The sequence below is a fragment of the Heliangelus exortis genome, chromosome 3, assembly GCF_036169615.1.
Source record: "Heliangelus exortis chromosome 3, bHelExo1.hap1, whole genome shotgun sequence".
Classification (NCBI taxonomy): Eukaryota; Metazoa; Chordata; class Aves; order Apodiformes; family Trochilidae; genus Heliangelus; species Heliangelus exortis.
The window spans coordinates 90,128,931-90,154,929 of NC_092424.1; the positions used below are offsets into that span (position 1 = coordinate 90,128,931).

The 25,999-nt window shown below is 40.6% G+C and overlaps 1 protein-coding gene across 30 annotated transcripts in view; it reads left to right on the top strand.

Annotated features, from left to right (window-relative positions):
* Positions 1-25,999, top strand: part of DST (dystonin) — a 288,534-nt gene that overhangs the window by 15,625 nt on the left and 246,910 nt on the right. For 22 of the 30 annotated variants that reach the window (XM_071741656.1, XM_071741664.1, XM_071741658.1 and 19 more), the window contains exons 3-4: positions 152-340; positions 18,436-18,643. In XM_071741656.1, coding sequence (XP_071597757.1) covers positions 152-340; positions 18,436-18,643 — 397 coding nt within the window. Of the gene's footprint in view, positions 1-151; positions 341-18,265; positions 18,284-18,435; positions 18,644-20,014; positions 20,210-25,999 lie in introns of those variants that run through there. The other 8 variants (XM_071741672.1, XM_071741689.1, XM_071741691.1 and 5 more) reach the window with 3 other exon arrangements.

Here is a 25,999-nt window from a genome sequence, read left to right on the forward strand (position 1 = left end):
TATTGTAGCATGCAGTATACGTGGGCATTATATTAATTTAAGATGAGCATGCTTGTACCTCAAATCCCTGTTAAGATCCTGTATGATTTTTCTGTTGTTACATGGCTCCATTCTGAGGGATCCACCACAATGTTTGCTTTTTCTGTTACAGGGCTTTAGATCAAGTCCTCGTCATGTTAGAAGACGTGTAGCAGCTCGCCTTGAGGAAACACAACCTCTAGTGGAAGCTCATCATCTAAGTGAGCAGGAAACTTCTGTAAGAAAAAGAAAAATCAAGAAAAGCAGCCGAGTTCAACCAGAATTTTATCATTCTGTTCAAGTTACCCCAACTCGAAAACCTGTAAGTATTCTACCTTTAGGAATAAATAGCACTCAAAGTATATTGCAGAGGCATGGAATATGATTCTAATATTTGGACCACCCATATTCTATTCCTCAATTTAAAAACCTTTTCAGTTTTCATATTCAGCTAATCTCAAAAGAAAAAAAATCTAGTTCTGAAGAGGGGCTTTTGATTTCTCATTTAATATTCATATATAGTTATTTAATAGCTTATAGTGGTACTACTTAACAGTTTTTATAGCATGTGTATGTTATTGAAATTCCTCATTCAGATTTATCAGAGATTCTATGTACTGAACAAAATTTATATTAAATCTCATTACTATACGCAGTTTTGAGTTCTCTTCTGCTTTATACAGTATTTACAATCTTTCTGCTCACCACAACTTGATCCAGCTTTTATCATTCTTTGCTCCTCAGCTTGATCTACACATAGTTCTTTTAATATTGATAACCTATTTTTAATGAAGAAATATGAAAATTCATTGAAACACACAGAGAGGTCCTCAAGTAAATGTTTGTGAAGATATTTCCTGCAGAAATAATGTATTTCTCTTTTTAATGAGAGCTTATTGCTATGAAGCCTTTGCTGACTAACCTGTTTGTGTCAATGGCAAAGGGTTCAAACTACTTCTGTTGAGCTACTATTAAGAAGGGAGTCATTGAGCATACTCTTAAAATTATTATCTTGAGGTTGCTCCAACCTAACTGAACCTTCCTAGGTTTCTGTTAATGAAGAACCAGGAATTATCAGTGAGCTCTGCAGTTGGTTTGAGAAAGACTATTCCATAGTGGAAGTTCATTGCCCAAGAAAGCAAGAAGCTTGGGCAAAGAAAAGAAAGTCAGGGCTGCCAGCAACTGCTAGATTTTTTTCCTTTTAGCTGATACCAATTAATATCCCTGCTTTTGTTTCACTACTCCCCAGTTTCCTCTGTTCTCTCATACCTCTACTTATTTTATTCTGCTGTTGTTCCTGTGGTTTAATATGATCTGATGGATGTATCTTCTGCTCTTCTTAAAGAATCTGCTCTTCCTTTCTTCTCAGCCATTTCTCTTTCACTCCCATCCTGTCTTGCTCTCTTGACTACTTTGTCTGTTACTCTTACTTGGGTGTCCAGCCTCCCATCAGGATCTCCTCTGTCCATTACTTGCTTCTGATCCTTTCCCTGCTTTGTTGTCCTTCTTTCATTTCATCCATCATCTTCTCTGTTATTTTCCATTCCAGTCCTGTGTTTTCAATTCCCTTTTTTGTTTGATCTTAATTCTTTCCATGGTAGGTCTATGCCAAGTATAAGCCTGCCTGTAATTGCTATTACCAACTACCGGTGATTACTAACATGGGAAAAAGAGTATCAGTGGTGCTGAATTAAAGAGCTACAATATGAAAATAGTGTAAGTAGCAAAACAGGTTTTGAAGAACGGATTAGTGAAGCTAAGGAAGCCCTGCTTTCACCCAAAGTCAGTAATACATCAGGGACTCCAGGGCCAGCAATGAGAAGCAAAGTATAAGAAGAGAAAATGCACAGTATCACTATGTAACTTCACTTTCCTATAATTTCCTGGGTCTATGCTGTGTTTGACAAGACCTACCTACTAGACTACAAGACTACCACTGAAACAATAATGTATCCCAGATTTAGAGAAAACTTCTCTCAGTGCTGTCAACAGTATGTCACTCTCCAGAAATTGCTTTTGTACTTTATCTTCTGTGTTTAACATAGTTCTTTTGATAGCCTTTTGTTCTACAGCTTCAACGAACCCATATTTCTACAAAAAAAGAATAAATCATTATCTTTATAGGACTGCGATCCGGAAAACATAACTCACCAATTCCATTTCTCATACACATTGTGAATTACTCTGAATGTATTATTAATGCCATGGTGATGGGGTGAGTAAGGTTCCTGCCATCACAAATCACTGCATCGTTGTGAAGTTCCACAGCCACAATGTTGTCTGTCCTGCAGTTTGTCACAGCTTCGTTCCACTTAGTCTCAATGTCTTGAAGAGTTTTGACATTTATCTTTTTACAGTTTTACATGATTCAGTACCAGAAATGCTCTTGTTAGTCTTCATAATTTCTTTCCATTATTTTTTCCTGTTATTCCTAGCTCTGTCCACTTGAACCACTTGAAATAATCTGCTGTCTTGATGTTTTATACTGTGGAAATATTTGTAGGCAGCTATGGCTACATGGTTAGTCATCACTTGAGAAAAAACTATTTCTGACGTCTGCTAACTAGAATATGTAATTTTGCCTCATGAAACACTTCTCCTTGTGATCAATTTTTATTCTTTTTTCCTACTGGTGCTTTTTTACCCATTTTCTGACAAGAGAGGATGGTATTTTCAAAGTATCTATAAAACAGCCATATGGAAAGGTTTTTCTTTGCTCCAGGAAATTTTTGAGTAGTCAGTCCTAAATTATGTTAGCCTGTTTTGTTGTTATATTAAGACAGATTCTTGAAGAAGTTTCAGATATTCCATTAAAGGTTTTGTTGGCTGTTTAGATGCTAGGCTTTCTTATTTTTGCTAATTTAGATTATTTTGTATTTGGTTGTTTTTGTTGTGTCTAAATCCTATCTTGCAGTTTCCTAGCCACAGCTATAATTATCTGAATTTGCTTGGATTATTTCTTACTTCCTGCATAGCAGAATGAGATCTTCCCAGTATTGTCCCTGATCTTGTCAAAACTAAATTATGTGTAGTTGTGTGTATGAGACTGGAGACAACATTTGAGACAAATCTTGCTGGAGACAGTAATTGCTCCCCTTGAAAATCTACACGGGCAGCTGTTTGCCAAAATAGTTTTCTCTGAAATTTTCATTATTTTTTTACACCTTCCAGATCATTCATGAAGACATTAAAGGCATTTCATCCTAATATTGATCTTTACCAGGCAGTGTTCATAGTTATTTTCATTCTATATTATTCATCTTACTGCAGTACAGCATCAACATAATGGTGTGTAGCTTACCCCTTTTATGGCACATTGTTATATCTTGTGCCCTGTAGGTCACCCTTTCATTGGTGGCTGTATTATTGGTGCTGACATTCTCTGCAGGTGACAGATTTTACATCAGCTTCACCCAGAGGACAGTACAGATATCTGTTACTGAAGTGTGCTTTGGATTTTTGAACACAAGAACTCTTAAGAAGAAATAGAACGGTGCTCTAAATTAGCATTCAAGTCAAAGGAGTGTCACATATCACAATTTCAAGACCTGGGTAGGTTATTTGCTGGGTAGTTAGATTTTCTGAATGTGTGGAAGAATGTGCAAAGTCTCCTGTTGGGAGCTTGCTGCTGCCTAGTATTACTTCTGGAGCTTTTATTACAAGCATTTTGCAACTATTACCTATATTTTAAATACTGGTCTGCTCAGAAGCTGAAGTATAAAACTCTGCAAATCATTAATTTTTTTTTTTTGCCTGTCTTGGCCTAGAGCCAAAAGTTGGCCTTGAGTTTGTGTAAATAAGCCAGGGTCCTGAGCTGTGGGGTCAGTTAGACATACAGTTCTGCCAAATCCTAGTTTCACCTTTGTGTCTAAATACATAGCTGAAAAGAGAAGCTGCCAAAGCAGCATCTTTTGACATCTCCATTGTTAAACAGTTTGAAGGGCTTCTAAATTGCCTGATTCATGCAACCACTAAGGATTATTTAAGATCATGAGATACAGTACCAAAATTTGTACTTGCATTTGTCATAACAGAATTACTGTAAGATGTGTGGCAGATGAGACTAGACAGACTGGGGCATAAATAAACCTGAGCCTTCAGATGCTGTCACCTTTCAGATGTGACATCCCTGTTTCTATTCAAAAGCCTTGTATTTCACACATCCAAACTTGCTGGTCTATTTCGCCTCAGCACTGTAGTGGCAGCATATATTGAGGTGATTATCTACTGAACAGTGTTAAAAATATATCTTTGAAGTAACTTACAAAGAATAAACTGATGACAAATAATGATCTCAGAAGCACTGCTGCTTGTAGGTATCCCTCAGTGTCCCCTAATGAACCTATTTCTAATTATTTAAAGACTGCCCTTTGCTGAGCAATTCAGCTCCTTAGTGGTGGATGCAGCATTGCTACAAGTTACTGAAAGGGAACTGAGAGGAAGGTCAGATGTCTTGGAAGACTCCTGTAAAAAAATCAACTGATGTGAACAGCTTTGTTTGGCTCCACTGAGACAACTCCCATAACTGCAGTGAAGCTTGTCCTGCAAAATCTCTGATACAAGCTTGAAAACAAAGTTAATCGGTTTCTACTCTATGTAAAACCATTAGCTGTCCCATCCATGGTCTTATTCAGCTCTTCTAGTTTTTGCTTTTAAGTGCTTAAGCATTAAAGGTTAAGAGAAAAATAGTATTACAATTCTGTAAGAAACACATGTAGGAGGATTTGAAACATACCATGTCATTTGTAGAGTTCTGAGTATTAGTTGACACTTAGCTTACTTGAGATGAATTTTATCATATGAATCAAACTGTTCTACAGGGCTTTTTAGGAGCTTTTTTTCCATTTTGTTAATTTTCAATTATTCTTACTCTGGTGAACTGACCAGTTTTCCAATACCATGATGTACTTTACATGATATTTGATTGACTGAATACAGATTACAAAAATGACACATCACCCTGCACAAGACTTGGTTAGTTCCAAGTATTAGCCATTTAATCTATAGATTGCATTCATAGCTTCTCTCCTTTGGAGACATCTGGTTGTGTTGGATTGTGTCCCCTGACAATCACATTTAGCAGCAAATATGGCAAAACACTATAAAATCATCTTTTGCTTCAGCATTCTTAATAACATCATATTAATGTTTTCAAAACATAAAACAAAGCTGTGAGCTACTAGACTCTGTGCATGCCTGTGCATTCTCTCTCAAGGTATTTTGAGCATATCCATAATGAAGAAATGCAGGGAAAATGTGAATGAATATAGAAAGGGAAACAAGGCCTACTTTTTTTTTTTTTTTTTCTTTAAGACCTAAAGAATATTGATGGAGATTTTAAGAAGCACCTAAGAGTTTATTAGGTGATTGATTTGTAAAGTTTTTAACAAGATTTAAGGATCTAACCGTTAAAAGAAAATTAAGTATACCTCAAGGAACCTATTTTAGGTGTGTAGGCTCTTTGCTGATATGACTGTAAATGCTAACTCCAGTCATTTTGGAAATAGAGAAAGCCTTCAGTGGCCATTGGGTTGATCCCAAAGGAACCTCTTCTCTTTGTAAGCATACATAAGCCTGCCAGGAGACTGTTGATATCTCATTCTTGGAATCTTGTGTTTTGTTGCTTTTCTCACAGCAAGTAACTCCTCTCTGATAAATTCTTCATAAACAGTTTTGCACAAAGACTTCATTTTCCCTCTGTTCTGCTAAGTTCTGTGACCTCCTCCCTTGCTGCCTGCTCCCGATTTCCTCTTGGCTGCTTTTCCCTCTCCACCCTGCAGCTCATCTGTAGCACTGAGGCAATTGCTCCTTTCTGCTACTCCTTGTGCCCAGCTCCCAGGCAGTTCAAGGTTTTGAAGGGATTTCTTAAAGGCCCATTGCCATGGGTTTCACCAGGCCATTGTGGCAATGTCTTTACAACCTTAAAAATATTTTCGGTTAAAACACAATGGTAACATGTTAAGAATTAGATCTGATTTTAAATTATTCTTGAATTGTCTTTCTAATGAATTTTTTCCCAATGGATGAATTATTACAGCTATTAAGCATAGTGCAAAAGAAACAGTTCATTACAAGAGTGCCAGTAATTAGTCATGACATATAAAAATACATAGAAGTAAGCATAGCAGTAAAAGTACAAACCCACATTTAGAGCACCCTACTAGCTCTTATTTGGAAAGTTTAGGTAATTTGAATTAATTGACCCCCGTAGTGGGAGATCCTACTTGTTTTGAATGTATTTACTTAAATTTACACTTCTGTGATTGACTATAGCATCAAGTCTAATGTTATTTTTCTACACAAAGTTTCAAATCATCCTATACATGTGGGCAAAGCACTTTAATATAACAGGTTTTGTCTTGATAGGTAAGCTAATTCCATACAGTTTTTATTTTGTCTTGTATCAGTTTTCATTCCCAGGGCAAATGCTTATTTACTGAAAATGGGATGAAAGCTTAAGCCAGCCTGGCTCTGTTTGATCCAAAGTGTTGAAAGAGGGTCCAAGTGCACCATCAGCATGAGGCTAAGAGAGCAGCCTTTCTTGTAGGATGTGACTTTGACTTCTTTTACAACTTCAGAAAAAAGAAAGCCACGCAGCAAGTCTTGGGTGGGAGGTATCACCTAGCATAGCCAATTACATCCTTTTGATGTAAAAAATAGTGCTTACTATCAAACAAACACCTCTGACATCACTTGCCAACAGGGTGGTTTCCTGTTCCTAAACTGCAGATTACATTGTATTCAAATTGCAGTAGCTTTATGATAAAACTGAGTTTGCATCATATTGCTCTCTGAATTGGTCCTTGGAGCTGGAGCTAACTTACTTCTAAATCAGAACAGAATGAAATAAAATATTCTTCAACTGTTCTAGCAGAGAAACAGAGCTGTAATACTCTGGCTTGCAAAATATCTAGTAGTTTTTTGCCATTGTTATTTTGCCCTGATTTGTATTCACAGGGATTTTGTATGGAGCACAACCTCACTCAGAAATTAAATTTTTAAATATTCAGACTTTCTCTATTCTAAATCCCCGTGTCCTTCCTTGAGAGGCAGTAATGTAAACCTAAGCTGCTAAAATATGCTAACAATCTAAATTGTAAAAAAAAACCATTTTATATAAGCAATCATAAATAGTAAATTCTCTACAGTAGCTGAAGGCAGATTAAAAAAATGAATCAGCACTGATTTTGTCATGATGTTTGCACAACTTAAAATGACCTTTAACTGTCTCACAAATAGATGCATATAATTGTGGTATAAATGCAGATGTTTCCTTTTCCTTCACTGCCACAGGAGTCACTCTTTTGAGCTGTATTGTGTAACATCCTACTGTGGCACATAAACAGCACAGCTTTATATAGCAAGGGACTCCCTTATCCATTCACATTTATATATAAGATTGCACGTGGCTATTATGTTAAATGAATAGTTTGGCAAAGGCAAGTATTCAAACATTAGGAAGTGCTGGAATTAAGGTTACGTGTGCAGCTTTAATTCAGTTGATTATGCATCTGCTTTGTCATACAGATTTTAACTGTATGATGGCATACTGTTTTTTCACAGGATGTACTCTAGTCATTGTAGGATAGAAGTGCTCTTAGGATGAGTTATGTGTAGGAGTTCTGCTGCAGAAGTTGTAAAGTGTGTAAAGGAATAAAACAGGAGATAATTGCAGGAAGGGAGAGGATCTTTCTTTGCAAAGCAGTGAGTGCTGCCTTGGAGATTGAAGGGTGGGTACAGAGTCATTGTGAATACACTAAGCAACTGCCTTAAAACATTTTTTTATCTTCCATTTTCTAAGTCCCTGACTAAAAGCATGTAGTTGGATTTATAGAAGTTCTCATGCTGCCATTTACCATTGAACTCAAATGTGCTGTGGTCTAGGTATTACTGATATGTAATTCTAATAGCTTAAAAATCAGATCCCTAGTGTCTCAATTTGACCTAGGTATCAAAACTGACTTCCTGGTTTCAGTTCACATCCTCTGTAATGGGAAGGATCATTAGGATATGTGAAGCAGTCAGATACTGCTATAGTGATGAGTGCCACAAAGCAGTCTATGAAATAATAATTTCTTCTTCATACCAGCTTTGAATACATTGAAAGAAATGAAGTTCTGGGGCTGTGCATTGAACAGAGGGTGACAAAACAAAATACTGAACAACTCTTTATGGAGTGAATATCACCCACCACTTGCATTAAATAAGAGTAAGACATGGAGGATGTAATAGTATATGATTCACCATTGTAACTGCATCATTGATGTACAAATAGGCAGAACTAAGGCTGCGTGGGCAACCTTGAATATGAGATTTGGTAACATTTTAGTGCTTGACATAACAAGAACTTTTTTGTTTAATTTACAATTGTTGTTAAGAGAAAGAACTTAAAAACAAAGCTCTTTTGTGTGGCTCATCAGCAAGTTTTGACTATTGAAGTATAACATGGAGAATTCTGCTATTGAATTTTAGGAAGAGACTGAGGATATTTGTATTCCTCCATATGAATCAATAACAAGGGGAAGGGTATTTTTTTCTAGAACTCTCAGATATTTGCTCATTCTAAGGTGTGGTGAAATTTTCATCTCCTACCAAGATCCTTAGAGGGATGTATTTTCTTGTGCTGAGTCATGGCTCTTCCTGCCCAGCCTCATTCTGCCTGCTCCCGACCTGCCTCTCTTCTGGCTCTCACCACCAGTCCTCACTTCTTTGCTAGCCTCAGCCCTTCTCTCACTTTGCCCATCCTTGTACACTCCTCCACATCACAGCTCTTCCCAGGCTCACCTGGTCAGTCATCTCGTTGCTGTAAGGTGCTTGTTCAACCACTCCCTTTGACTTCTGTGTCTCCCTGTGGCCTCTGCTTGCACACTCCATGTTTACCTTCCTTGGCTTTTCTCTCTCTTCTTGGAGACCTTCTCCTTACCATCCTTGTTTATTAGAACACCTTATTCTAAGCCTCTTGCTGAGACAATGCCAGTTTCATGCCAGATTCAGATCCTTAGTTCTCCCGTGGTCAGTTCTCTCCAGTGCTGATGGTTACTAGTCCCAGCTGTTATCTTGCAGGTCCATTTTTCCTTTAGACTTTATCCACGAAGTCTGCTGCTCTGTTGAACACTTTTCAGCTGCAGCTCCCAGACTCAGCCGGTCTCTGTGTTGGTTCCTGAGGCTGTCAGTCCCAGTATAATTTCTCCAGCCTTTTCCTCTAGTGCCCCAGTTCCGGTGTTTGTTCTCCCTACGTTCACATTGCACGACTTCTTCCTCTTGCTGGCTAAGCCCAGCTGAGACACTCACAGAGAACAGAAAAGAAATGGTCTCCTGCCTGTCAGGTCTGCTGCCTGCCCTCCTGTGTTCTCATGCCTCTTCCCCGCACTGCCATCAGCCTGCAACCACAGCAGGTAACTATTAGATGGAAAAATTAGTTTTGCCTCTGCATGTCCAAGCTAGAAGGATCCTGCAGGGATGGTAGAGGTCCTGAGACTGAAGGTAAGAGCTGTGAGGGTGGAATTTGCTTGGTCAGTCTGTGATGGTGGGGTTCTGGTCCGGCAGCTTTAAGACCCCTGAGAGGCTTTGTTTAGTGGGTTCCAGCTGAAAAGATTTTAGTTGATATATTGAAGACATTTTAGTTGATAAATTCAGACATGGACCTGCCAAAAAAAAATAAAAAAATTAAGATCTGGTAAAATCACATTGGTAATCACGAGCCACAGGAATGGTTGAATCAAAGTATTTAACTTTGCCATGAAGGACTTTTAGCAGATGAGCAGAGATTAAAAGAAGATCAGCAAAAACCAAAAAAGGCTTAGAGGGGGTACAATGCAGGCTATGAATGCATTAAGCAAGCGGGAAAGGTATTTAAGAGAATGATCTTTGTCACAAAAAAACCCCAAAAACCAACCAAACCAAAACCAACAATGAAAGACCAGCAATAAGAAAGATTACTTGTAATCAAGAGAGCAGTAGGTTCTGGGGCGGCTTCTCATCAAGAGCAGTGAGATCAAACTCAAATCTGAAAAGCTTTACTTGTACTCCCTCATGCTGGGGATAGCAGATGATATTTATATATCAAAGACATAATTCTTACAAATACAGAGAGATTTTAAACAAAGATGGCAAAAGACCTATGTCGAGCTTAAAGGCTATTCGTATTTTAGGTATCCATCCTAAAGCTTAGAGTCTTCTCAAATAAGATAATTGGAATATTTTTTTAGTGTTGGCAAATAACTAGTGGATATTTTTCATCATCTTAATCTCAGGCTTCTCAGTCAGCCTTTGACTAAGACTGTAAACAAAATTCAGCCTTAGCTTTTCAACCAAACATAAAGCAACCTAAAATTGATTTTATGAAAGGAAACAATCTGATACATTAATTATTAACAGTATGACTAGTGTTGTGTAATTACAAGAGCAGAATTAGAAGAAACCTGTATTTTCAAGTAGTTAAATACTGATAAATGACTGGATCAAGTCTTGAAACTTTGTTTTAAAACACAGGATTAAAACAGTTTGAAAAGAACTAATGAATGTTTAAATTTGTAGGAGGGGAAACTTACCAGTCAGGAACATTAACAGTTCTTACTGCAAGCAGAGTATCAATAGCACTGTTTTAGATTTTTGTGATGTAATTTTACAAAGTTCTTCTGAGTCCTCTTTATTTTCCTCTCGAAAACAATATGTGCCTATCTGAGATGCAAAAGCTACTTATAACATTAATTTGCTCTTTGCTGTCCAGAGTGTTTTCAGACTCTGATAAACCTTTTATGGGAGGAGTAATTTGTTATTATGACATACATATATAGTAAAATATAATATAATGCACCATGAGAGGCTTCAAAAGCTGAGGAAAGTATTTGAAGCTAGATGATTTCTTATTCCAGACTCTTTGTCTGTTATGTGGTTGGCCTTGTAGGCATAGTAAGCAGATAAAACTCTGTGTGCCTTCCTCAAATCTTAGTTGTCCTGTCATGTAATCTTCTCTTGTGTTTGGCAGAACAGGGGGAGCTGAATGGATACAAGATAGCTGCAATTAAAAATTAATACAGAATTTATTTTTAGGTAATGTGAAGGGGTTTTTTGTAACAGCTATACACAACAGTCATCTAAGGCATATGCATATTTTACAGAAATAATTAATGATTTTGAGACTATGACATTTCAGGTATTAGTATCTGTGAAATATTAGTTTTGAAACAAGATAACAATAATTATAATGGAAGTAGCCCTTTTGTCTTGCTGAGGGTTTTTAGCATATATCACGTCCTGTGACCAATCCAGACAAGAACCAAAGAAGATTTGGACTGGACTCCCTTGCTTTGTAGTCTCCTTCTCAGAGAGGAGCTTAGGTGTGGCTGGATCCAATCCTCCTCCCAGGTCTTCTTCCTTTCCAGAAATCCCTTTGGGAATGCTAATGAGGATTTGCTCAGGGGTTTGGAAAGCTGGATCAATGCCACTCCCTGCTCCCCAGTTCTGCTGGAGTGCTAACTGAGTAGGATGAGGGGAATTACAACAGTTCCTCCATCTGGTCCTTTACAGCATAAAACTCAAATAAAATACCTGTTCCCCCTGTTGTAGCTTCTCACAGACTCAGAGCTCAAAGTATTCTCTTCCCATCTGCAAACCTTCAGTACCTTCCTGCCAGCTTCCATAATGTAGGTAAGCTATTTCAAGACTAAATCCTGCTATTTATAGTCAGAAATTAAAGAGAGGAAATAGGTGAGGAGTAAAGGAAAGGATTACACGTGTAACATATCAGGGCGGTCTTGCTGATGATATTACTAATTTTCAAGTGACATTCAAAAATAATCCACATTTTGTTAGCACAGTTTTACTAAGCAGCTTTTCAAGAGAACTGATGGCTTTGGCACACGGCTAGTTTAAGCTGAATATTATTTTGCCCCACTTATATACAGGTCTTGATTACACTGAATGATGTATGCCTTGTTTTTCAAGGTATTAATTTGAAAAAGGAAAAACAAGTAGGTTTTCCTCACACAGCATCATACCTTTAACAACTTGGTTTTCTCTTATGATGGCTGCCTTCCTTGTTAGAAGTTGCTGAGATCTGGGGAGGTTATCTTGACAGTATCTTGTCCCTCAGCCCATCTCACAGTTAACAGGGAGTTACAAATGTGGAACATCTCCCAACTTCCTGCTCCTGAAACAGATCATCGATACATGAAGAAAATGAAACAGAAACTCTACTTGTTGTAGTGTAATATTCACTAATTTCTTTCCTTAGCTACTAGAAGATGGTCACTTAAGACCACAAGGTACTTGAATTCTGGTTTGTCTCTGCAGAACTGGTACATGAGCTAGCTACACTGGGGTTTCCATTGCAATCCATTGCATGCTTCCATTGCATATCTCACTGCTACAGTATTTTACACAATCACTACTTGAAGCAAACTTGGTAAGAAGTCACTGGAGCATGGATCAGAACCCAGTGCTGTCTCCTCCCTGCAGAGATCCTTGCCTGCTCTGACAGAGAGTGCTAAGCTCCCACTTTCTCTTTCTCATTCCACACCAAGAAATCTTGATTTTTTTTTTTATTTGATTTTTTTTTACCTGAACCACTACCAGAAGGCTGTTATAGAATAGTCTCCAGGCTGGCTGCTGGGAGATAAGGGCTTGAAGCTAGGTTTCAATTTCTTAAGACAATAAGGAAAAGGCAAATAATAGCTTCACTTCTTTTATTGTCCAAAACAAACTATGGCTCTCTGCTGTTATTAAAGGATGACTGAAGACCACTTTCAGGAGAAGGTTTGGTGGGGTCTTTTTCCCTGAAGAATGACATGTTGCATCATTCTGGGTGACCAGGTTGAGTTCATACCAGAAACTCAACTGTTACATGTCAGTTTCTCAATATGCAAGTAGATGGTTATCCAGTAATAATCCAGTTATCAGTAGTCTGATGTCACAAAATGGTATTGAAATATTCAAGTACATATGTGGATTTAGCCCTTTATCCATTTTGAGTTTCATATCCTCAAATAACGTATTTCTTTCATCGAAGTTGCCTCTGTAAGGTTAATTACCAAGTGGGGGAATGGTAGAGATTGATCTACTAGCATCCAGAAAGGACCCCACCTCCTTTTGAAAGCCTATGAAAGCATCAGAATTTCCTGGTATAAATACAATGGTAGGCTTAATATGCAAGTGATAGAATAAACTTATTTCTACCTTCTCCTACCTCAGAAAGAAAGAAATGTAAAATCTCTCTGCAAAGCAGTAATTTGTGTTGATGTCTGAAAAGTTTAACACTTTTCAAGAGTGGTCTCACACAGTGTCAGACCCTTGATGCTCAGGAGTTTCAGATTTAGTGTATTTGCCTTTCAGCTTTCTGCTTATTGCTTTATAACTTTAAATACAAACCCAGAAATTCTGTAGTTTGTATATCCTGGTGATGTAGGCACATTCAAATATGGATTTTCCCCTAAATGACTGTCACAGAACAAGAAAAAAACCACTCATTTAACATGTCTGCATCTCCATGGTTTTTTAAACTTAGCATAGTTGATTTTACATTGCCCTTCTTTGTACTTTCATTTGTGTGTCTGTTTTGAATTTTATTCATTTCTGACAACACAGTCCCAAGGGACTCCTGCAGCCTGATTACATACATTGGATGTTTTTTATTCTGCATTACATTACCATCTAATCAGGTTAAAGTGATAAAGATTTACAAATGAGAACATTCAGCTGCCCTAGATTTTGGCTTAAATTTATGAAGTTATTTTACGTAAAAAGTTGATCCACTTTAATATTTGATCTGGGATGTTAAAGGACAAAAATAGCATGTTACATTCAACTGGTATTCTAAATTACTCTAAATTAGGAGGGATTTTTTAGAAACACACTCAGTAAAACTATGATTCAAACACATAATTTCTGTTCACATTTATTCATTGCCCACAATGAACATGACAAAAGAAAAAAAAATAATTCCAGGAATTCTGAGATGGTTTACTGTAAGTGAGATACAAATAACTCATAACTAAATTTGAAATTAGATTTCAGTCAGGGTTGACCTGTACGTCCCAAGAGGTTCCAAAAACCAGCATGAAAGGACTTACTGCAGTGGAAAACATCCTCAAAGATAAGACATGAGAGTATAAGATATTTGATTAGAATTCAGTTGGCCATCACAATCTCTGATGTATCATAAAGTTGGGGAATTTTGCAATATGACGATAATTCGGTATCAGCCTCTCAGCAGCTTTTGCCAGCTGGATTGCCTGATGGATTTTAAAACCTGATCTCTGCTAATGCTTCTGCCTCGAGGAATGACAGTGCAAAACCCACTGGTGCTCCTGAGGATACCAGATCCTTTTTAGGGGTGGCTTATCTGATATATGGTGTTTTGTGTTACCTTATACCATTTTCCAGTGACACCATCTTCCACCTAGTTTCCACCTGATCTTCTGCAGTGCCTCACCAATGACAAACAGTGCTTCTTTCCCTCCTCAAAGGAAATCATGCCTTGGTACTTGGCCAAATCCCTCTTACAAGAAACATACTAAATACTTCTTTGAAATCATCACCATTACTGGAAACCAGCTTGCTTTTATAGCACAGTAGCAAGCCTGAGTCTCAGGTGGCTGCTGCAAATTACCTGATTACAGAGAAAACCCTAGACACTGGTAGAAATGAGTTTTGCTCTTCTAAATGCTTATCCTGAGCACTTTGCCTCCCAAGGCACAGCCGTGACGACTCCCGTGTGCAGTTTGCACCCCCCTGTGGTACTGAAGGTGAAACGATGCATTAAACTTAATCCCCTACTTTGAATGCAGAAAAAACTCTTCTTCGATTTGCTTATGTATGACCAACAGGCTTCAGTGCTCAGGCTGATACATGAATAACTGCTATGCAAATCCAGCAGGTCCCTGCTGATCGACAATTGAGGCTACAAATAAGTCTTCAGGCTAATGAGCAGCAGGAATGCATCATCGGAGGCACAGAATAAGCAGCCAGAGCATCTGCACTGTGACCTTACTGGCCTTCAAGCTAAGAAGGGTCAAGCCCTGACCCTCAGTGTGTACCAGAATAGGCTAAGTAAGGATATGTCTGACCAATATTTTAGTGGACTTAAGAGATACTTCCCTCATGTAACCCAAAAAATATTGTGTGTTACTAACAGTTAGGCTTCTCACTTGCATACAGCAATGTGCCTTATAAAAAAACAACAGAAGTGCCTTAAATATTTTAAAAGAATATAACCTATTTTTTTCACATGCTGTCCTAATTGGCCAGGAATCCTTTTCAGGATAGTACAGATGTTCTGCATTATTTTGTATTTTTTAAACTTGTTAATATGTTGCTGTAATAATGGAATGTTTATTTGGGACTTAGAGCTACAGCATGGCAAACTGGTTTGCTGGAAATGATCAATCCAGTGGGATGAGTGGTAAGAATGTTGCGAACAGTGGTGCACAAACAGAAAACAATTACAGACTTCTTTTCAAAGCTATCAATTTACTCAAGCAAAGCCAAGCAGTTTTCAGTTCATTATGAATGTCTCTCTAATAGCAAAGTCAAGATTTTTAGATATACTTTTGTGTTCAATAGCTCTGTGTACACATTACTCAAGCATCTTCATGATGAATTTAAAAAGTAAGTTAAAAGTTGGCATTTCTTAGATGCAAGTTTGCTAGATGTTGCTATTATGAAAATTCCTTTCCAAGTTTACCACCTTGTTCTGAAAATGAGATAGTATGATTCCTGAAGAGTTAGTAAGCTAAAGTGGGTTTGTTGATTCATTTTATTGATGCAGGCATTAAAGCAAAGTAGAAGGATACCAAAGAGCACAGCTAGTTGTAAAACACATAGATACTAAGGACTGCTCTACCATTGCCCATTCAGTTTGATTTCTCAAAAATATGGAGTGGGATCTTCTCAAATAGCTTGTCTTCCAGCATAGCTGACCAGAAGGATAGTTCCTTTTTCCTAAAAATGACATCTCAATACAGTACGGAGAATATATTCTGTGGTGAATATGGAACAGTCACTCAGTGCTTTTGGTTATAAGGGTAGGAGAAACTATAGAAGGAGTTGGTATAAAAAATAAACGCTATTAAGGCACTTTTTTGAGAAAAGGAAATTATAGTCTACTTTCAAAGATAAATCTGAGAGTCGAGAGATCTCTTCAAAGCTTCAATAATAGCTGCTATTGTACTTTGTCCTTGCGTATTCCAAGTTGCTACAAAAATACTAACAAACTATCACTATAGCACCCTCACAACACCCTGTCTGGGCTCCTAATGTTAATACTATAAACTAAAAATTAAGAAGGTGAAGAGACTGAAAGGCAAAATCTGTCTCCATGGATCTGTTTGATCCAAAGATACTTGTTGAGCAGCCAATAGAGGATAGAGGCCTGAAGCAGGATGTTCAGAGCTAGGATTAGAAGGAACACTTTCTCTTCTACAGCAAAATCAGGAGCTAGAGACAGGCCACAAGAAACCTAATCTCTGACTAAGGACATCAGGGGACTTGTTCATCCCACCTAGTACTGCAAAGTGCCCTCCATGTTCTGCAACAAGATGTGCACTTCCATCTCCCATCAGGAAGACACCTGTCTGTGACCATCCTTCTTTCTGACATTCTACAGAGAGTTTTAGCTTATTACATAAACTGGCAGCAAAGTATTCCTGGCACTAATTAAGGCAACAATCAGAGCTAGGATCAAACATCTCATGGTTTTGTTTTTCCACACTTACCCCTTGCTCTATCCACATCACAATACAGCAAAATAGAATTCAAGGTAATTGGTTTTTTTGTATTCATTCCCTCTCTTCCCTTCTGAATGTTACTACTTCTACACAAAGTAGTGTAGAAGGAGAAAAGAGGATTGGGATAAAAATAATGGAGGTCAGGAGGAACAACTACGAATAAGATATCCCCTCTTATTTAGCCATTTATTTAACTGCATACTATTGGCAGTTTTATGCTTAGAAAAGAGTGCATCACATGTTGCTACAGTAGATTATGCAGTTTTAAAATGGGTAAAATGGGTAGTTTGAGTTTTAAAATGGGTAAAATACATCCTACTGTACTAATAATAAATCATTCAGTTGTCCATCCCTTTAGAACTGTCAGTACAAAGGTTCAGAGAGCAACAGTAAATATTATCCAATCTCAGTCACAGTACCATTATCTTCCATAAGTAAAGGCACACTTTTAAGCCGCTAGAAAAAAGAGGATGATGATGGCTACAAGACAAGCTTAATGTAACAGCTCTTTTAGTATCAAAACATTTGGAATCTAGATGGGCTAAGAGAGAGCTGAGAAGAGAGCATGACAAAGTATACCACACCTCTCCAAACTGAAAGTACCATATCTCTAAAAATTAACATCATACCTGGACCAGCATTAGGTTACACTTTGGAAAGACTGCCACAGTAGCTCCCACATGAAATCACAAATCAAATTCATGGGTTTTTTGTAATACATCCTGGAGGTACCACAAGTCTCTCCAATCATAAAACGCAGAGGAAGAGAAATAGCACCTGGTCATGTCCTGATAACCCGTGTATAATGCTGTATCCTAAATTCTCAACGTTGAAACGTTACCGTTCAGGCAACTCCTTTTTCCGTTTCACCCTTAACAGGGAAGCTAGAAATGGCAGCAGTCCTGTCCCTGCACTGCATCAGAACTTATTTACATTTCGGGAAGCGCTCTGTTGTGGTACCTGGGAGGTCTGAACGTGGATACAGGCTGAAAGCCGAGGTCATCCGTTTGTTTTGCGAAGACGCCTTGGCAGAGAGTGATCAAAAGCCTCCTACCCAAAGGGGCTGCTCTGAGAAATTATTTCCTCCTCGCTCGCTCCCCGCCTGCTTCCCTCCCTCCCCACCGGGAAACACGCCGGGCTGTGCCTAGGACGGCGGGGCAGGAGGAGGGGGCTCGGCGGGGCGGTGACAAAGGGCCCGCCGGGGGCTGCCCGAGGGCTGGGGGCTTCCCCAGAGGCGGACCCACACTAGCGATGTCACCAACAGCTTAGTGATAACAAATCTGTCCCTCGTCCTGGCGGGGGAGCCAAACCCTGTCGATTTTGCAGCCCGGAAGATTCTTTTTTTTCGGTTGTTGTTGATGCTGGGTTTATTGTTGGGGAGGTGGGAGGCTCGTCTGCGAGCTGGTTGCCCGGCCGCAGGCCACGGCTCTCGCCATACATCCCTCCAAATGCCTTCCCACTAAAGCCTGGCTGTGTTTTGGAGGATCACCCTCGGCGCTCCCCACACGCAACTCCCTTTTCTCCCCAAATTCTGGGCGATGGTGAGCGGTATCCTTATCCCCTGCCCTCCTTTTCCTGTGAGATGCTTTTCCACGCCAGGCGGGGCGGGCACTCGCCGGTGCTATCGGAGGCCCCGCGTCCCGAGACGCTCCCCACGCACCCTCCATCCCTGTTTGTCTGTCTTCCCGTGTAGAGCTCCGGCAACGCGTCCTACCGATGCTCCATGTCGTCGTCCGCCGATTTCTCCGACGAAGAGGACTTCAGTCAGCGGTCGGGGACGGTGTCGCCGGCGCCGGGGGACACGCTGCCCTGGAACCTGCCCAAACATGAGCGGTCCAAGCGGAAGATTCAGGGCGGCTCCGTGCTGGACCCCGCTGAGAGGGCCGTGCTGCGCATCGCCGGTAAGGCGCGGCCGGGGCTGATGGGGAGGGAGGGGGCGAGTGAGGGGCAGAGGGACCCACGTCCCTTGCTCTCTGAACGTGGTCCCTCCGGATGGTGACTAAGCTGTTTGGCCGCGTTTTTCGGCTGGGTGAATTGATGCGTGCGGCAAAGTGAGGATAAATAAGCGCAGGTGCAACCATTAAACTTTCATGCGAAAACGCATCAGCGGCACCGAGGCTGCGGCTTTGGCCGTTCCAGCTGGTGTTGGTGTTCCGGCCGGGAGGCCGCAGCAGCCGCCCGCTTCCCCGGGTGGAAGCGGCGCCGGGCCGTCCGCAGCGCGGGGGGAGGCCGCGGTGGAGGCAGCCGGGGCTGTCCCGCGGGGTCTTTGTCCAAGCGGTGACGGGGCTGAGCTTGGGGAGGGGGTGGAGGGACGGGGACCAGGACTGAGCCGCCCGCTGTGCTGGAGGCGCGGGCGGTCTCTGGTCCCCGGCCTCTGGCCCGACGATCAGAGATATTGAAAATAGGGCGGAGGTCTGCTTCTCCCTACGAAAGCTGAAAACCGCCTGTAAATGAACCCCAAGAAGATGGGGCGGTCCTCGGTTGCTCCTTGGGGATACCACTGTTTTCCTCCCCACCCTTTTGTGTGCATCTCCGTGGGTCCCCGCCTGGGACACCATTTCCCAGGGTAGCGCATCCTAACGGAGCTGTCGGGGGCAGCAGAGGACACAGAGGCAGAGCGTGCTCTGCGGTGCCGGGCTCTCGCCGGCCGCTGAATGCAGCTGCACCGGCGGGGCGTCGCGCAGCCCGCCCGCCGCCCGCGGAGTTCGCCGCCGCCCCCGTGAGGCAGGGTGTGCGGAGCAGGGGCAGGGCTGGAGGGACCGCTCGGGGGCGGGCCCGGTGCCGGGGTCAGGGCCGGGAGGCGGTAGCGGAGCGCAGGCGCGGTGGGGACACTGCTGGGGGTGCGTGAGCGGCACTGACACCTGCGGGGTTGCGGGGCTTCCCGAACCGGCCAGTTGTCCGCGCCGGGGTCTGTCCGCTGGGTCTGTGTCCGCCGTGCTGCGGCCCCTCAGCGCCGCAGGGCACTGTCTGTGACACTGGTGTCACGTCCCCGGGCTGGCGGCCGCCACCCTCCTCCTCCCGGGGGGGGGGGCGGCAGAAACCCGGGGGGTGGGCGGGCGGGAGGCGGCTCAGGGCTCCGGCCGCGGAGACAGAGCGGTCCGGCCCCGCAGGCGGTGCCTCTGCCATGGGGCTGGAGCCGGAGGGTTGCGGCGGGAGGCGGTGGCTGCTGGAGGGCTGGGGCCGCCCCCCTGCGCGCTCCGAGGGGCGGCTACCGAAACCCGAGCGGCCGGCGGGGGCGTTTCCTCCGCCGGGCTGGCTGCGCCCTCCCTCCGCCCCCCCTCTCGGTAGCCTCTCGGTTGGGTTTGTTCTTGTGCCGTCCCCCGGGCTTCGGGCTGCCCGGAGCCGCGCGGGAGGAGGCTGGGGTTCGTCCCCGGCCATGGCTGGCTACCTCTCCCCCGGCGCGTACTTCTACGCCGAGGAGCAGGAGTACCTGCAGGCTTACGAGGATGTCTTGGAGAGATACAAAGGTAGGGCAGGCAGCCCTCCTGGAAGCGGGGCCGCCGCACTCACCCGACTGCCGCTTGCCCCACCGGGCGTGGCGGCTGCGGACAAGGGAGGCTCCGGCGCTGCCCGGCCGGGGCCAGGTGTGCCTGGACCCACTAACGGTGGGAGGGGGGCTCGGTGGGGGGGTGTGGGGCGGGGGTGTGTGGAACGGACGTCGGCGGCTTCTGCGATAGATGAAAACATCGCTTGTCCCAGTGGGTGAAGCGCACTTTCTTGTCTGCAAAAATATTCTGAGTGGAATGCGGACACGGTGTTTGACATCTCGATGTGCATTCATCTTTAAAGCTCCAGCTAATTTTGTTTTTTTTTTTTTGTTTTTTTTTTTGTTTTTTTTGGGTCAGGCAAGGAATGATAATGATCTCAGTTCGTGTAGTACCTGAGTTTTTTCATCAAATACAGAAGAATGCAACAAAAAGGCATTTAAAGGCATTTATCTGTAGCAAAGATGCATGCAGCTAAATTTATCTTGCTAGAAATGTAAATTACATTGCTTTCTTAAATAATCAGGATGGAAGAGATGGTTTGGGAGACATGATTCATCATTCTGTTCTTCAGTATATCTGCTGGTACTAAATCTGAAAATGCTTATCAGAAGTGTTATAAGTCTGATTTTAATTAAAGCGCAAAAGGGATGGAGTTAACTGTTCAGGTTAATCTGTTCAGGAATCTTCATCCCAGAAACAGTTTTTACAGCATGTCACAGCATATGCTAACGTTTGCAGTGCCAAATCTTTTTTGTAATGTTTGAGGAAAAGATAGGTTAAATTTATATATGAATTTTTCCCGTTTAATGTTTCCAGTCAGTTCTAAAGGTTTTCATTAAATGGTTTCCACTGCTGGGAATGGGAGTGGCATAGTTAAGACAGCTTAATTTAAAGATACCAACAGTTGATTTTATTTAATCTGGGTTGTTAGTGGTAATGTTTTGAAAGATAAACCCTCTACAGATGGTTATTTTGATACGAGGACTTCTCAGGGCTGAGTCTACTTTCTACCTGTGTCACTTGGAATTTCATGTGTCATTAACAATATTGACTAATGTCTCCTTTGTGTCTGTTGCCCATTGTGTCAATGCAGCTGTGGAACATGTGCACTATTTCTGTGCTGAAATGCATTAGTGCATTTTAGTTTAAAGATGTGCTTTTGAAGATAATCTATTACAAGCCATAATTATTTTATTTCATTCTCTTTTATTTTTTTTTTAAGTCATCAATTACATCATATGTAGCTGAACTGATTATTGCTCAATTATAAAGCAGGTAGAGTGTTTACTTTGCAAAAGCACTGATATTTTGCTCTAGATTACCTTTGATTTGCACTTAGGTTTAATAAGGTTCATTCTCATACCAATTTTTCTGCTTGCTTATAAACCTGGGAAAGATATTAGACGTAATTTTCACAATTTCAGTGGGAGTTTTATTAGCATAAGGACTGAAAAAAATTAGGTTTTTTTATTATTGAAGACAAAGGGATTTGAATTAAAATAAACTCCTTAAGCTAATTCACATCTCTATTAGAAATAAAGCACATTCTGGAAATACTTGAGCGTATCATATTGGGGAGGTACCATCAGGTCCATTCACATGCTATTTTCAGTGGCAGCCAAATTTGGAAATTATTCAGAAGGATCCAGTTTCTGTTGTTTTAGTTTTTAGTGTCATATTTGAGTACATCAGTATGCTGTGTTTTGCTGCTCAAGGTATGCTTTATTCAGCCATTGGGAGCAAAGGTAAAGATTTGGACTTGTTTTAATTAAGATATATTTGAAACCTGGAAAACGCATTATTTTAAAAATGTGTTTCCAAGCCGGTCATGATTTCCCATCTGAGTCCCAGTAGTATGACTTCATTACAGTTGATTGTTGTTCTGATGACTTGCTATGGGAGCTGATCTAATCAGAAAAGAATTGCTACAATATAGGCTTTGAAGAGGGAGTGCCATTTCTCTGAATTTCTCAGTTTTGTAAACATTGCCTTTGCTTTTTTCTTAGTCAAATGCAAACCGCACTGACTTTATAGTTTTAAGATGAACCCCAATCCGTAATTTTAATGCTAACAGTTCTTTCCCCCCCTATTTTGCAGTTTGCAGAATGCTCTTATATTCATTTAGGGCGTTATCAGGGTGCCAAATTATCTATGCCCCAGCTGTTGAGTACTGTAACTAGCAGAGTCAGCTGTACTAAATTCATTGCCTGTCTTGGAAGGCTTGGGGTTGTATGATGCCTCATTGCTAAGACATTCAAGCCATTTGATTTAGGAAGAGAAAAGCAGTTCTTTTAAAATGTAGAAAATTGAAATTTTACTCTTCATCTGCTGCTGCAGCCAAAGTAGGCTTCAGATCTTGAAGACTGTGTAATGCTGAGTACCTTGTTGCTTTAACAGTTAAAATGAGGGTATTTGTATGTCTCCAGATTCTGTCTGCTGATCTTGTCTCTGGCTGTGACAGTAAATAATTAGGCAACTGTTTGCTAAATCTGAGACAGCAAAGAGGAGCTGTTTGCTGTGGGGAGAGAGTGTTGTTTTCCGATTCTCAGTCAGCTCAGTAGCTGGCTGTCATATATTTTTTTTCTCAATTCATATAGTAATTAATAGACAGTATTTCCAAAGCATTTTGGTGGAGGAAAAATAGTCATATTATCTCAGATGATTTAGAAAGCATCTTGAATGAGGCTACTTATTCAGGGAAAAGAGGGCCTTCTTTGTTAGTAGCACCTCTAGGAATTCAAAGGCAAAGACTTTATTGTGCAGCTGGATAGAAAATGTACAGTGTGTTTTATCTGAAATGTTTGATGTGTTTAACTTCTTGTTTGTGACTGAATAGGAAGATGAGAAATTGTAGAATATTTGTTAATATAACTAACAGTTCAACTTTATCTCAAAAACTGTATTTGAGTTCTCTAGGAGGTTGTAAAGAACTTAATTTAAAAAGCAGCAAGACTGATTTTTTTATCACTCCCTTGTTGGAACAAAAAAATTAATAAAATTACTATTAACTATGGATGTCTTGATAAATAGTGGCTTCTTCAGGATTTTTAATAAGAAAATATTCAATAGCATTTCATATACATTTTATATTTTAAATATTAAATCCTGTCCCAATCAGGTGGCCTAGGCACGCATTGTTTCACAACTTAAGCATTAAAGATTTGAAGATCACTGCTTTGAACGTTGGTGTTTTTAAGTACAGTGCCTTTGTTAGGGTTACTCTGGTATAAACCTTAAGTAGTACACCAAGAATTATGACTTATGTATATGATCCCGCCAAGACTGTATTTTTCAGTTCAAATAGAAAATAATTTCTTTAAATTCCAATTGCAACAACCCTTTTTTCTGTTCAAGATTTCAAACAGTTATGTAGCAAAGTTGCCTCCCTTTGACATCATTATTGAAATGGCAGCACCTGTTAATGACTCTGGGATCAGGTCTCTGAAGAAGAGCTAATTCTTGGAGAGTAGATCACAGTTACTCAAGTATTATAACTTACATGACTGTAGGGAGAGGGTTTAAAATGCATAGAGTTCTCCTGCCCATGCAGACCTTTTAATGCTCAGGATATTGGCTCTGTAAGGAATTGATCTGTTAGATAGAAAGTTCAGCTTGACATGACTGTCCATGAAAAAGACAGTTGTGTGTTTCAGGGACTTAACTGAATTGTTGTCAGTTGTAGAAAAGGTAATCACATCAAAGTTTATTTTGGAGGGGGTGTTTGATTACTGCTTCCTTATGGTACTTGGGCCCCACTGCATAGCCTCTGTGAGAAGGAGGGACAAATCTGGGAATAGCAAAACTCAGGTTGGGTTGTTTAAACTTTGGTACATTCTGTTTCATTATTGGCGTTTGTATTTTGCTGTAAAAACACACATTCATCTGATGCATGGTAAACAGTTCTCTTTCTGTATTCTGAGAAACAAAGACCTTAGAGATGGATAAGAGCTAGCAGGTCATCTGATGCATTTTGTTGCATGAATAGGGTTCAGAGGTAATATAATTTGGTCTAGTGATTGACTGAGGGTAGCATCAAGTTAAGCTGTTTTCACTGTGGGTGCAATTTTTTTAATTAAGACTGGAAAAAAAAGAAAAGATGCCTGTCTTCCAGCTCCTTTGAGCTGACTTGGGTAAAGGACCATTTGCTCAGAATGGTTTTTCCACATCTGAAAATGCTGCTTCCTCCTGCATTTTAGGAGTCTGGAGGTTCCTAAAGTGTTTGGTGTAAGACCTAGTCCAGGAATATTCTTCAGAGATGACTTCATAGAACAAAGACAGGAGGAGTCATGGCAGATGCTCCTGACTCTGGAATCTGTCAATTTCTGAGTTTCCTTATTTATGCTCTGAATTCAGGGGCCTGAATTTACAGCCTGCAGAAATCTTGCACTTCTGGGCTCTTGGCTGTGAAGTAGGCAGATCTCCTGCTTCAGAGCTTCTGATTTTGAACTTGAAAAAAAAAATACTGGAGTGAGTAATTGAAGTCATGCTTTTAATTTATTTTCTTTCTTTGACATCACAAAAACTGCTGGGATATAGGTGTTCGTTTAGGAGGGTACATAAGGAATTTCCACCTTGCATGATTTTCTTCCACCACTTTTCTTGAGCTGGTAGTGTCTAGCCTAAGAATTGATCACTTTTTTTTTTCTTTTGTTCAAATAGGACAGATTTTTGGCTGACTAATAGTGTATGTGGATTATCCAGATGCTCATCACCTAATCCTTTCTTTTCCACTGTGCTTCTAGCACATTTCCTGTAACAGATTGGTCTCCTAGGCACGAAAGATGTTAGTCAACACAAAGTGCCTTTAGTTAGGGATGGAAATATGATGGGTGTGAAGTCAGACAAAATTAATGGAGTCCTTGGGCCACGTCAAAGTGTAAAACCTGCATTTTTACTCTGTTTCAACATTCATTCTTTTTTAAGCAGAATTTTTTCACTTCCAAAATTGCTTGGAGATGGGCTTTTTTTTCTTTTCTTTTTTTTTTTTTTTTTGAGTGCATTTCATCCTGAAGATGAACCAGATCTTGCTGATTTGACTTGTATGAGCACTTCACTTGAGCTAAGTGGAAGAGATCTTAATTTCATAGGAATAAAATAACAAGAGCCTAAATGTTAGCCAGTTCCATGAGGTTTTGTCTGTGTAAAGGCCTCAAGATTTTGGCAGCAGTTTCTGAAGTTTGATGGTGTATTTGATGGTGTGCAGCTGCATCTCCATGGCTTTGAAAGATACCTGTGTGGATGACCAAGGTGGACAGAATTTGGCTGTCAATTCAAGTATCTTTGGTATGTGAATTGAGACAGATTAAAGGTCTGTTTCGTATCTTTTGTGGTACTTCCCAATTCCCAGTTAGCAACATTTTTTTTAAATAGACCTCACAGAACTATTCCAGAATTCCTTTCTTCTGGTCAAACCAAGAGTGGGGCCAAAAAAATATGGGGGACAGGGGAAGGAAAAATAGAATTCAGTCACTATTGTGTTAAAGTACTTCTTTTGGCTCAGTTTATGAGTTGTTTCTGTCTGTTGTGGACTAGTTTGCTCACCTCTACTGACGAACTGCTTGAAAACCATGAATATGCATTCTTTTTCTTTACTATTTAAAACATGCGTGATTTGAAGAATTATTCCATCATTTTGCTAGAAGTTCAATGTGTACTTGGAATTAAGTGCTTTGTAAAATAAAAATGGACTTATTCACATCCTTGAAGTTAAATGCAACAATTTTATAAGTTCAGGCTTAAAAGAATACAGTTTTGTAAATGCCAAATATG